This window comes from Dermacentor variabilis, chromosome 11, assembly GCF_050947875.1.
Source record: "Dermacentor variabilis isolate Ectoservices chromosome 11, ASM5094787v1, whole genome shotgun sequence".
Lineage (NCBI taxonomy): Eukaryota > Metazoa > Arthropoda > Arachnida > Ixodida > Ixodidae > Dermacentor > Dermacentor variabilis.
Window position 1 is genome coordinate 50,182,762 of NC_134578.1, and position 12,931 is coordinate 50,195,692.

The window sequence follows — 12,931 nt, forward strand, 5'->3', positions numbered from 1 at the left end:
GCGCAAAAAAAAAAATTTCACCAATAGCAAGTGAGGTTACTGTTTGTCACAGTAACACAATAGTCCATCGCTTTCTTTCAAGAAATCGTAGATGGTTGAGTGCCAAGTCTGGATCATTTGGCGTGGAATGACCCTCTATTTACATGTTATCAGGCTATTGCCGAGCCAAAGGAGCACCATAAACAGCTATTTCATAGTTTGTTCAGTGGATATACCCTTGCAGCAATGTGGCGAGCACCCAGCAGGCTTCGCCTCTTATCTTTCGCCATGTAGCACAAGCCAGTGAACATTGCATATCATGCTGGCGCGTATCCATCCGCCACGCCAAGTTTCCTGAAGGTTCACTCCTTGTTGTCCAGGCTTAATGAGAAAAACTGCATATGAAAAAGGTGCAGGAACGCTCCATTCATATCAACCGGGAGCAGACAACATTTGTATCACTGCATTAAGGAGGTGGGACGTAGCAATGGCTGCGCGGTGCAAAAGGTGCAGCTTGAGACGATGAGGCTTGAGAGGGTAATGGTTTAATCACTTGTACCTGTTTTATATTGAGCTGACACAAAACTCTTGGGAGAAAGCATTCATTGAGAGATGCCCTCTGTGGTGTACGATAAAGACAGTTTCAGGGACACTTCGATGCAGAGCTATTCACTTGTCTAAGTACTGAACGAGAAGAAGGGGGGAAACTAAGGGGCCCAATTTTTTGTGAGTTGCGACCGTATGAAGCCAACGAAAGCATAGGGGAAGTCATTTGTTGGTTTAGTTGTAATGTAGAAATGATTAGCTAAAGGGAAATGAAAATAGACGAAAAAGCAACTTGCTGTCGATGGGAAACGAACCCTTGTGCTCTACCATTGGGGTATACTGCAACGGCTGTTTCCATGTCCACATTCTTGGGTATTTACGTACATATACGATCATGCAAGTCTTAGCGAGCACCACTCGTGGCCATGGCGGTGAATTTAACACAGTTGATGCAGGTGACCTGTCACCTTAAGCATATTTTGTGCTTGTTTCTGCCACTTGTTCTTATTTGCTGCTGCTGCTTACTGCAACTTTTATTAGTGTGAAACATGAACTCAACAACTAGGCTTCTGTGTCATTTTTTCCAGGTGACGCTGCCAGCCCTGGGCATCAGCAGGAGCTGCCACCTCAACCAGGGCCATCTGGGCTATGAAGAGGTGACCCACTTTGTTGCAGAACATTACAGAGCATAAGTGTGGTTTCAGGACCTGTCTATGTGGAGTCTTTTCATCATGAGTTCAAATTTCTGTTGTACAGATCCCGTCAAGTCTGCCTGCTGCTTCAGTGAGGCCGCTTCCCAGTCGACACAGGCGGGGCTCCTTCACGCGTGGATCTCCTGGAAGATGCAGTCAGAGAATGTGACATTCAACTACATGGCCATTCAGTTTACTCAACAGCAGCCATTGCAGCCCATTTAAGTCAACAGCAACATCAAGCAACTCAATCAGCAACCGTAGCCGGAGGGAGGTACGATGTGCATTTTCACGCTTCATCATGGCGAATTGCACTCCAATCAAGACGCAGCACTACTATGCTTCAGGACGTGACGAAGCAAGGTATCGAACGAGAATGTTGTCATACTTTTTTTTATTCCTGTTGAAAGAGTTCAATTTTGTAACGGTTTAGGGAGTTCACATTTGCAGTGCTTAACAATTTCATACGGTACATGACTACGCAAATTGGATATCTTTTTGTCATAGAAATCTCGCCTGGCAGAAAGAAATGATAGCTGCTTAAAGACGCATTAAAGAAAACACAGGAATACGTTGCAGTGCAGAACATAGTACAGGATATGAGAATTGCAATCTTTCTGTTCAGCTGATGGTGTATTCACACGGGGCATTGCTTATATCTGTGGTCTAACTTGTCGATCACAACAGTTGCTCTGTTTCTTGCGAAATAGGGGCATGGACAGAGGAACTGTCACATGTGCACAGATTGATGCAAGTTTGACGTTATTAACTGCAATGCGCTTTTTGTTTGAAAGTAATTTATAGGCATTCACGCTTTTTTCTATGAATATTATGATGTAAAGAAAGTTAACCTTTACAAGCGGCGCTACCTTCGCAGAAGCAAGCGTAATGGCAGAATGACACCTTTATATTGCGCTGCACCACACACAAGTATGTTCGTGCACATTCGAGTATGTTCACATGAATGATTAGATTCACACTGTTGCGTACTGTGTAAATAACCATCTGAAAGTTGTAGTTGATCTTACTTGGATCAGCATTGCCTGCAAAAGCATAGCCGTCGTGGTTGATAATATCTCCCCTCATTGTAAGTGCTGTTGTTGGAAGCATAGCTAAACAGGTCAAGCACAACCGCTTTATTGCGTAACTGTTGCTTGATACAGTCCAAGCTTATAGCAAAGTTGCGCCCAACACAAATGTACGTTTGTCATATCCAATATTCATTATAAGCAGACATTGGTAGCTGCTGATATTGGGGAGAAAATCTTAGATTTGGTTCTTTATAGTGTCCAGTAATTCACTATATTTGTATTTGTTATACTCTCAAACCTCAATGTAATGAAGTAGGTAAACCGGAAGTTCGCTTCGTTATATAGAAATTTCGTTGTATTGAAATTTGATCCTTTATGCAAATAAGTACAGTCGCTGATCGATTTTTCTTACAAGGAAAGGGGCCGCAGAATTTTCCGAAATATCAGGCGATCAAAAAAAGCAAATTTGAATGAAAAAACAATTTGTTTTGAGGAATTTGGGAGTCGCCAACGAATGATACGGTTTCATGCCACGTGGGCAATATCTTTTCACATAAGCGGTACCAATTTAGCGAAGCCAGAAACGCTTTCGCGTGCGCTCCACCCCCACAGCTGATAGTGTTGCCCACACTGCGACGATGCTATCATGAAGAGCGCCGGCAGTAGGGAGCGAATTCATCTACCGCTCGCTGCAGCCACCTAGCCAACTACAGCGATGCGCAGCCATGACCAAGGCGCGCACTGGAAATCGCAAAGCGCCAACTTACCCCTCCCCCACCCCTCGTAAACGCTTGATCATGTTACTGCATGCGAGCTCCTCTCCCCCTCTTTCCCTTTGCTCGCGTGGGAAGGCGACGCTCGTGAAGTCACCATCTTTCTTGTTTCACCCTTGTACCACTTTCATTCGCACCTAAAATACAACTTGTGAGGGCTGCGATAAACTTTTATCACACTTAGACTTTATACGGAACATGATGGTAGCTGCGATTTGACGGTTGCTCTTGTTGTGCTGCGCTCGATTTGAGATGTGCGTTTGCCAGCAGTCACCTAATTGTAAGTCAGTCATTCGCCATCTGCATCTGCAGAAGTTTCCATTTATTGTCTAGGCATTCCTTTACGGCGGAAGAAAATTTCGTTATATTGAAATCACATGCAAACACACTTTGTTATATTGAGATGTACATACATGTACATGGTGTTCTATGAACAAAAGGTTATGAAAAGGTTATTACTTCGTTATATCGAGGTTTCACTGTATTGAGGTTTACTATACAATTCATTTTTCTGTTAATGTGCACATGTACAACTTGCTAGTTAGTAGGCCCTGCGGTAAGATCTGAAAATATTTTCGCTGCTGCAAAGTTCATTTTGCTTGCCACATAAAAGGGGACCTAGACATTTTGGATAGGTAGGCCAGTTGGCATTGCAGTGTAGTAATGAAACTTAGAGTGCAGCAAAAGACAAAGAAAGGAACACACTACACAAGCACTTGAAGCTGATTTTTACTGCATGAATGCGACATTTTACTGCACATGCATGCAGTGAAAAGCAGTTGTGAATGATCATTTGTGTTGTGTGTCTTCTTATTCATCTTTTGCTGCACTCAAAGTTTCATTATTATATACTGTTGGCAAAATTCGCAAGCAAAATTAACCATAACCTAACTTGGTGCTGCTATTTATCTTTCTGAAACGAGCAGTCGTCACTTTTTAAAAATTCTCACTTGTGTCAAGTTGTCTGCTGAAAATAGAACCATGTTCAAGGTTTAGCAATATTTATACATACATGTATTCCAAGTAATATGCAAGGCCTGTAGCAGGGAAACTTGGGCTAGTTGGTGAACATTCATACTTGACAAAACTATGCCAAAATGGATGAGGACAAAGAAAGGTCGCACTCTTATGTTTACGTACCTTTGTTGAGCTTTATTTTTTTTTTTAGTGCTGTATTGTCAAGTATGCGAAAGGCCTTGTCATTCCAATTTGTCGCCAATGTTGCTGAGCGTCAAGCATTGCTGTGTGTGGCACTTCACTAATACTTCGGATTTTATATGTTCTTGCACTTTCCACCAATTTTCTCACTATTACTGCTGTAGTATTCATGTTCACTTGCAATATTCCTTGGCAGCACAGGGCACTAAAATTTCTGCTCTATTTCAGGGGTGATTCTAGTCCCTGCGAGTTTGACAGGAGCCAGCCTTGAAGTGGTGCCACAGTGTCTCGCTGCTGATGATACCTTCTGCCAGAGGCAACTGCGCATTGGAAGTGGGAACCAGTGCCATTTTTTGTGGAGAGGCAAGCTCTCCCGCTGCCGCAGTGAAGTGAACGAGTGTTGCATAGGCCTGCACATTTTGCTTGCAAGAATTTCAGGATATAAGATCCCTCACCGCCGATGTGAAGAAGTGGCCGTGCTTGCAGCCATATCACTGTCACTTGTGCTCTAACCATTGTTCAGGCTGGAGCCCAGCACAGACCGATCTCAAGGAATCGGGAATGAAGTGTCCTTTTGGTGGGCACACAATTGGCACAAGGACCTGAAAGACGATGTGACATGTAAAGTGGCACATGACTGTGAAGCAGTTCACATCCAGTGTCTTCCAATTATCCTTCACAAACGAGTATTACCTTCTCACGCATGTTTGATGGCGCCACCTGGTGCAAAATTTATACAAGTGTGGCTGGTGTCGAAAGTCATACTTTGTAAGAAAAGTCTGCGCATTCATGTTGGTCGACTCACTGGTGAGCAGCTTGGCTGCTTGACTAGCTTCGAGGGCAAGTCGACATTCCAGCGGCACACGTGGTATCATGATTGCTGAGAAACAGCAGTGTACAAGTCTGCTGTCTGCTCACATGTGTTTGTGAATGAGCGGAGTCAGTGTAACTTGGTCTTCATTGACTTTAGGTTCAAGCTTTTCATTTCACACGCATTTGTGCAAACTCAGAACTATCTCAAATCTTTTACTGAGCAGAGGTTCAGCTTGATCCCTGACCTTTTGCAGTCTGATCCCTTTGCGAGCAAGCTGCTGAAATTTGGTTAGTATTGTCTTGAATTGACTGTAAGTCGGCATATTATGGTGTTGCTCTGTGAGGTAGCAGCATGTATATGCCCGTCTAGTATGGTATTGCAACTGCGCATTGTTGGCACTGTGCCGCGAGATGTGCATGCATTGTAAATTGCAGTAATTGTTTAATTAACACTTGTGGGGAAGTCTCAGCAGCGAGGACCCAGGTGGCGGGGCTCAACCGCTGCTAAACTGTTGTTCCTCTTGTATGCCATGCGATCTCACTGGGGCTGTCCGCTCTTGCACACTCAACACCATCTCGCCACACACTGTAGTAGCTTATTTAAGACCTGCATTATCTTCCAAAATCTTGACACAGTGCATGTCATACACGAGTGAGCCATATGGCATTCTGCTGGCACTGTGCGCTGTGCCATGACTCCTCGGGTTGCAAGACCACTGACTTCATTTAGAAATGTGTAATTAATATTGAGTACCAATATTGTTGTTACTTATATTTGTTTCTTTTGGTACATATGTTGGTGCAAGTGCCCCTGTGTAACATTCTTGCTTTGCCTTGATTTCTTTTTACTTCTTCAAGGCATACTACAGTGTAGTCCACTTATAATGATATCAAGAAGAACGAAAAATTTGATCATTATAACCGAGCATCGCTATATCAGGACTGCCATAAAGAAAGAAAAAAAAAAAGCTGTAGAACATACCTTTGTAGTTTGGAAACCAAATTTGCCACTTACGATAAAAAATTGGCATTGTAGAAAGTAGGCTGTAAAAAATAAAATGTTAATTTATGCCTCTAAGCAGCCTGTCAAGTGTTAGGCACGCTGAAATAGTCAGTTTCAGGTTCACAACCGCAGTATGCATTGCATCCAGCGGCTGCACGAACACTGGCGGCTATAATTTAGCATGCATGAAATCAGTGAGCGACTCTATCGACGACAGTGCACATTGCGTGAACGTTGGGGTCGGTGTCAAAGACAAGCCACTGTGAATCTTGTCGCTGCTGCTGCTGCTGCTGTCGTCGCCTCCGTCACACCATGCCACCGTCTGTGTCGTGACAACGTTCACCTCTTCAGAGATTCTTCGCAGAACGAGGCAGCAGTATCTGCACTCAGACACTCCTGCATCGAAGCACCACCTATTTTATCGCCAGTGGCGATGTGTTCCCAGAGTTAATGTCAGCGGCTGCCACTGTGTTGGTTCCACACACGGGGCGTTTCACCCTGGTGCATGAAGCCTGCCGTTTCCGTTCATCGACGTGATCACTGGTTCTAGCCTTCATAATCATGGCAGCGCTCACATTTTTCTGAATCGTCTGTATCGTTAATTGCGCGAGCTCGTACTTTGAGTCTTGCAAAATTTGCAGCTTCGTCCCAAGCGACATAGCTTTGCGCTTTGCCAGTGCACCGACCGCTGTTTCCATGGCGCATTTCCGTGCTCACTGAGGAAGAGAGATAAAGTCCATCAATGTAGATATTTGGGCTTGTTGGTGTAACATTTTGCAGTTTTTTCGTGTAGCGCAAACAGCACAAGGATGTAGAGGAGAAAACAGGCACACACAGGTGCGAATAGGTGGAATAGGGAGACTGTAGAAAGGGAGTGCAGGCGCGGTCTGCTTCGTGCTTTCTTTTTTTCTCTGGACGCTTGCCGGCGACATGGACGCGAAGCAGCTGGTGCCATCTTGTGGCATGCTGCACCAACTTGCAATGTTCTCTGTGGCTTTCGCAATTGGTGCGCTGGCAGGACACGCTGTGCTGTAACGGCAGCAGATACAAACTCACATAGGCAAACTTTTCGCCCCGTCTCGTTTAAGAGGAACTTAGCAACGAAAATTTTACGATTATTCTGCATGGAAAACGCTGCCAAAAAGGCAGAATTTCAATCGTTATGTCCGGTATGCAGTGAATAACCTATCGTTATGTACAGATTTTTTTCTCATAGGCCTAATACATAAGTTGATACTCGTAAGTCGACTCATTGTTATAACCGATATATCGTTATATGTGGTTTCGTTATAAGTGGACTGCACTGTACGGCTATTCTGTTACACATTTTTCAATTTCACTTAGGATCGGTTTGCTTTGTATAATTATACACGTTGCTTTCCTACTGCTACCAAGTTCTTTGTCCTGTCCCCCACAGTGTCCTTGTGCCATTTCCTGTGATAATAGTTATCAAACATGTGCCTCAGAACCAACATCATTTATCGGGAGTGACATCATTCGCCTAGCACAAACCTGAACCACAGAGCCCTAACAGTCTCTGCGGTGCTCTGTTTCATACTTCGCAGGCCATTCAGCATGAGCAATGAGAATAGTGGCATTATAGAAGTCTCACTTCATGTGTTTCACGGTGCACTTGTTTAGGATCTGTGACGCTTTCTATGAGCTACTTCGCATATTACAAATACAACTTGTAGTCGTGAGGTTACGTCAAGTCACATATTTGTGTACATTTGTGCTTCCAGTAGCGAATGCACTATGTTTTGGTCGCGAGCACTATGGCCACTGGTGACAGAAACATGTCACTTCTCTTGTTTGGTGGTAAATAGGTTCAGCTGTCTGATGCCTTCCATGTTATATAATTATGTGATATTTTGCTACGTGAGATATGGGACATAATGCTGTATTGAATTACACGATGCATACCTATATTTTTCTTTCACATGTTATACACAGTTTTTTATCGCATGTGCAAGCAGTGAGAGTAGCATCACCTGCTATAAAGTAATATATGACCATTTCACACCCTCTTCACGAGCAGCAGCTCTGAAAGTGAAACAGCGACTCTAAAGGTGCTGCTGCATTACATGAAATATGCCTGGTTGGACACAAATTGTGACTGGATGACATGATGTACTGTGTGATGTTTTGTCTGTATTTGTGATACACAGTGTGTGTCTATGCAGATGGTCTTATGTCATCCTTTATTTTCTCATCTTCCATGCCACATTTCCCCTTCCCTAGTACAGGGTAGCCAGCAGAAAATTCTGTGGCTAACCTCCCTGTCCTTTTTTATCTCTCTCTTTGCATATCACTTTCTGACATTTTATACTATATCATGACCAAGACAAGGTGAAAACACGGAGTCGCGGAGTCGGCAGTTGTTTTAAGGTTGCAATCTGGAATAGACACCACCTTCGTAAACATGCAGATTTGGGTAGCATTTATTGCTGTGCGTAATGAAAGAAATTTGTGCCAACTTTTTCTTTTCAACTTGTTTTCTTCTTCTGGTCGTTTTCTTTTTTCCTGGAACGCCGCTGCTGTTGCATGACTTGGCACATCATCAGAAATTGGCCTGCTGGATCATGGAGCCTTGTTTGCTTATTCAGAGGGTGGAGGTAATGCTCCCAACATAACAGCAAGCTACTTGGTGCTGAGGAAGCGGGGGATTCGTGAGTAGAATGTGCAACATACCTATATGTGAAAAAACAGGAAGAAGCTCCACTCTGAACTAATTTTGTCCCACAATTTTGGACATATCTCGAAACTGGTGTCATCCTGGAGGTTCATTTGAAGTGGACGCGTCTTGCATACTCACCGGCTACAATTTGTAAATTACAATGTGCTATGTACAATGTACAATGTGCCAAAAATACCCCTGCGACACGTGGCTCGAGACACTTTCCGTGTATTCCTGGGCTTCTTTCACACTCTGAAAACAATTTCTACGCAACACATATTGAGCAACAGGAAGCTGTATCGGGAGTCCTTAATGTTGCTCTGCAATTCTTTCCTCGGCACTTTTCATCTAATTCTAATATTTGAGAAGTTGATTAATTAAGACTAATTATGTAATTAGGCAGAATTCAAGAAATAATCTGAGTATCTCCAAACGACGGCAAACAATATTACCTTGGTTCCGTCCAGCTATGTGGCGCTTGCACATTTTTTAAAGTTTGGCTAAAGCTATGTGGGACACCCTGTGTATCGGTGCACATAATGACAGAATGGGTAGAGAGAGCATCTTGTCTGCATACTGATGTTTGTTGCCTCGTGTCTGTCCCTCAGCGCAGTACATGCCAACACCTTATTTCGAGTCGATGAGTGTGCTCCACAGGCTGTCCTGTACCTAGACAGGGATGGAATCAATGGAGATGTACCGTACAGAAAAAAAAAACACTCGCATTCCAAAGCAATGTAATAATTTCTTTGCACCTCCTACATAGCTCCTAGTTTATTAACATTGTACTTATACTGCCATATATATTTCTATTTATGTGCAATATGAGAATAACCATAGTGTTTAAAAGTTTTTAAAATAAATTATATGTATTTCTTACAGCACAAGTAAACTTAACAAAGGCGGTAAGCCGTGCGCTCCTTCCAGTGCAAAATATAATATGAGAGGCGCACAATTGAAAGACATCCTTAAACAGCAGCACTTCAGTGCCTCAGTGCATCAGTGCTCCTATGGGAACATATACAGGGACTCTAGCTATTAGATGCAATTAGTGCTCCCTCAGCGCAGCCAAACTGAGCAGCTGGCCAAGTCAGGAGCTGGGGTAGCCATAATGCTCACTACGCAATGATGATATATTAGTTTTGATTTGATTTTGCTAGTGCCATCTCTTGGTCGTATATTTTAGTTCACAACACCACCGCTACTCTTAATTCCTTTAAGGTGTGGAAAATTGTACGTTGGCCGAAAGGGGAGATGTGTTAATGATAGGTTAAGGGAGCATGCAAACAAAGTAAAAAATGCATGTGAATGAAAGGATATTGACAAGTCATTGTGTGACTTGCAAGGACTGTTCACCGGAACTTGAATACACTTCCGTTATTAAGAGTAAAACGCGTGTGACACGGGAAATCGCAGAATCTGAATGGATTTCTAGACTTTGGGAGAGATGTGTCAGCATGGCCCCCATCGCGCTTTCAATGGGCTGGCGCATTTACGCATGCGCAGATGATAACTCCTGGCTCGGACAGCATGTATATGTCCATGAACCATTCACATTCGTGTTCACGGAAGCTCAGTGCTCGTCCTTGTCATCTTGTCTCCCTCCATCTTTTTTGCACTGATGCCTTTTCAGATATGTAGCAACACGCTGAATTCGCCACATTGATACTTTATGTTGACTGAATCTCTGGCAGTCATGTGCTCCTACATAGTTCATATAGTTAGCAGGAAATCAGTAACTAGGCTAGCGCTGCACTTCAGGGAAAGAGATAGCTAGAACAGGCAAGCTCTCACAACTGGCCTACTCCACACTTCACAAACGTGACAAGTCACTAAAAACAAATTTTCTCTCTCTTTCAACAGCAGATGACAAACCTGAGCACTGCGTGTTCAAAAAAAGATTTTGAAATATACTCTCAGATTAAGTTTGGCTTAACATTCAGCCAATCAACAGTGGAGGAGCAAGAGAAGCCTTAGTGTGGGCCCTCACAAATATGTTTGCTTGTTGAAACGTTGGCTCCAGACCACGGAGCAAGAAACATTTAGGAGTGGAAACTCCGCTGTTTGCGGCGACCAGAAAAGGTCACAAGCCCGCGGAGCCGTTATCGTGCTGGCGGCCTGGAAAGAAATTACCGCCGTTGAGAGCGCGCCGAAGCCGCCTGCCCGGGCGGCGCTGCATTCTTTTTTTTCGCTGCGGCTTCTACGACGCGCCGCATGGCGCCGCCACTGTATACGGCCCCGTCGGCGCATACAATTGTGACCTCATCTGGTCGCCCGCGCTTGCTCGCGCTGACGGGAGTTTCACCTCCTAGATGTCCTACTCCGTGCTCCAGACCAAGGCTTCCCTTGCTCGCCTTTGTCTCCTTGCAACCTCTTTGGCTTGTTTAAAGGGACACTAAAGGCAAATACTAAGTCGGCTTGGACTGCTTAACTACCATTCCAGACACCTCGCAACGCTTGTTTCGTGCCAAGAAAAGACTTAGTTTACGAGAGAAGGCATCTGACGAGTGAGAATACCTTTTTCGAAATTCAAATATCCCACCACCGGACCAGGGAAGTGGTGATGTTGAGTACACAATCGCCACCCTTTGCTGCTGTCGGTGAGTAAAATGACGCCCCACAGACAATGGCGCCAAGCCAAGACAGAGCGACAGAGTCGCTGCTGCAGCTGCTTTTTGGTCAAGTAGCGTAGACTGTTCGGGCATCTTGCGACATCACGTGGAAATTGAATTCTCTGCTACTTGGAGTATTTGTGAGTTACGTGAGGCAGCAAAACCAGTACAGTACTATGCGATAACATAACGCAAGAAACTTGAAAGAATGGGTGACGCAGAGTCGAGCAAAAACAAAACGTTTCTGCCGCCCGCGTCGTCGTCAAGGGTAGTTTCAATGAGTTCTGTTTTTTAAAAATGAAGTAAAACTGTACAAGTAGCATTTTACTTCACATAACAATACAATAATGTTTTTTGCAACGAGTGGTTGAGTGCTGTTGACAGAATTTAAATGAAGAGTGTTCTCATCCTCGGGCAAGTGTATAGTACTCAAATGTCACGGGGAAGTCTCTAATCATGTCCTGCATTTACAAAGTCTTTACTGCCACATCTGAACACTAAATGTGCAGCATAAATATCAAGAGCTGACAATATGTGCTGAAAAATTTAGCATAATGTTTCTTTCCCCTACAATACGTGCCTTTCGCCAATGTGTTACGAAAAGAATGAGGCATGGCAGTCTGAACTTATCTTGCTGACACTACATCCTTGTCGAGCACTTTTTGGGTTTCCTTTTAATGCGATCGCATTAAGGGCCCCATGTCGCATAAAATGCAATGTCGGCATCTTATGCTGGACGTCGTTAAGCGAAAAACCATTCTGAACTACAACCATGCAGGCCCTCTGCGTGGCGCAGAGGCGTGCTGAACTGGTGCTCAGGTACTGAACTAACTCCTCACAGTAAGATGCATCAGAAAAATCGTAAAGTGCAACCTACAGACATGGTAGCATCGGATTGTAAATTGAATATACCAGAAAACTATTCTGTTACGTGGAAACTCAAACATAAATTAACCCCTTTTCCAGCATTTCTACCATTCATAGAGTGGTGTGCCTGTGCTCGGTTTCTTGCAACACCGTCCAGATGGTGCTCGCCTCCGCACACTGTGGCCCACGCGAGAGGCTGCGTTTCTACAAGAAAGCTCGTGGGCTTGTTCTTGTGCATAGCGTTCATCGCCAGTGCTTCCCTGTAAACATTACGGTTATATAAGGTGCAGTTGCTGGGAAGCGTGAGAAGCAGTCGAGGATATTTAAATGATGTTGCGTTCCACTCATAAAGGCGAAGCTTCAAGCGTTCTCCAAATTTTTCAATCTAGCTGAAATCGTTGAACACAGACAATATGTGTAGTATGAAACACGTCAAGCAGCACTGTACGCAACCAGAGTATGAAAGGGCAGCCCAGCGTAATTATCGTCTGAAGCTTCGTTCTCCCTGCTTTAGTGAAACGCCGAAGACGATCTGTTTTTCTGTAAGTTGTAAGCTTAAGTCCAGCTCATTCGTACGAAATTTGGGGACATTCGCCATTGACAATAAACAATGTAAGCTTACTGGATTGCAGTGCTTTTATTTTTTTCGCCAGTTGAGGCCTTTCAATCACCTCGCAACATAAAATCATGTGCCATACCACTGCTGTGAAAGCGCATTACCAGGTAAGCTGTTTAGCACGCGACATAGAGGTGACATTGAATTTATATCAGAGATACAAG

The 12,931-nt window shown here is 44.0% G+C and overlaps 1 protein-coding gene across 1 annotated transcript in view; it reads left to right on the plus strand.

Annotated features, from left to right (window-relative positions):
• LOC142564170 (uncharacterized) overlaps nt 1-10,849 on the plus strand; it is a 41,089-nt gene extending 30,240 nt beyond the window's left edge. The window contains exons 15-17 of the mRNA XM_075675060.1: nt 1,113-1,181; nt 1,282-1,580; nt 4,408-10,849. Of these exons, the coding sequence (XP_075531175.1) occupies nt 1,113-1,177 (65 nt within the window). The 3' untranslated portion in view covers nt 1,178-1,181; nt 1,282-1,580; nt 4,408-10,849. The remainder of the gene's footprint in view (nt 1-1,112; nt 1,182-1,281; nt 1,581-4,407) is intronic.
• Nucleotides 10,850-12,931: the final 2,082 nt, after the last annotated feature.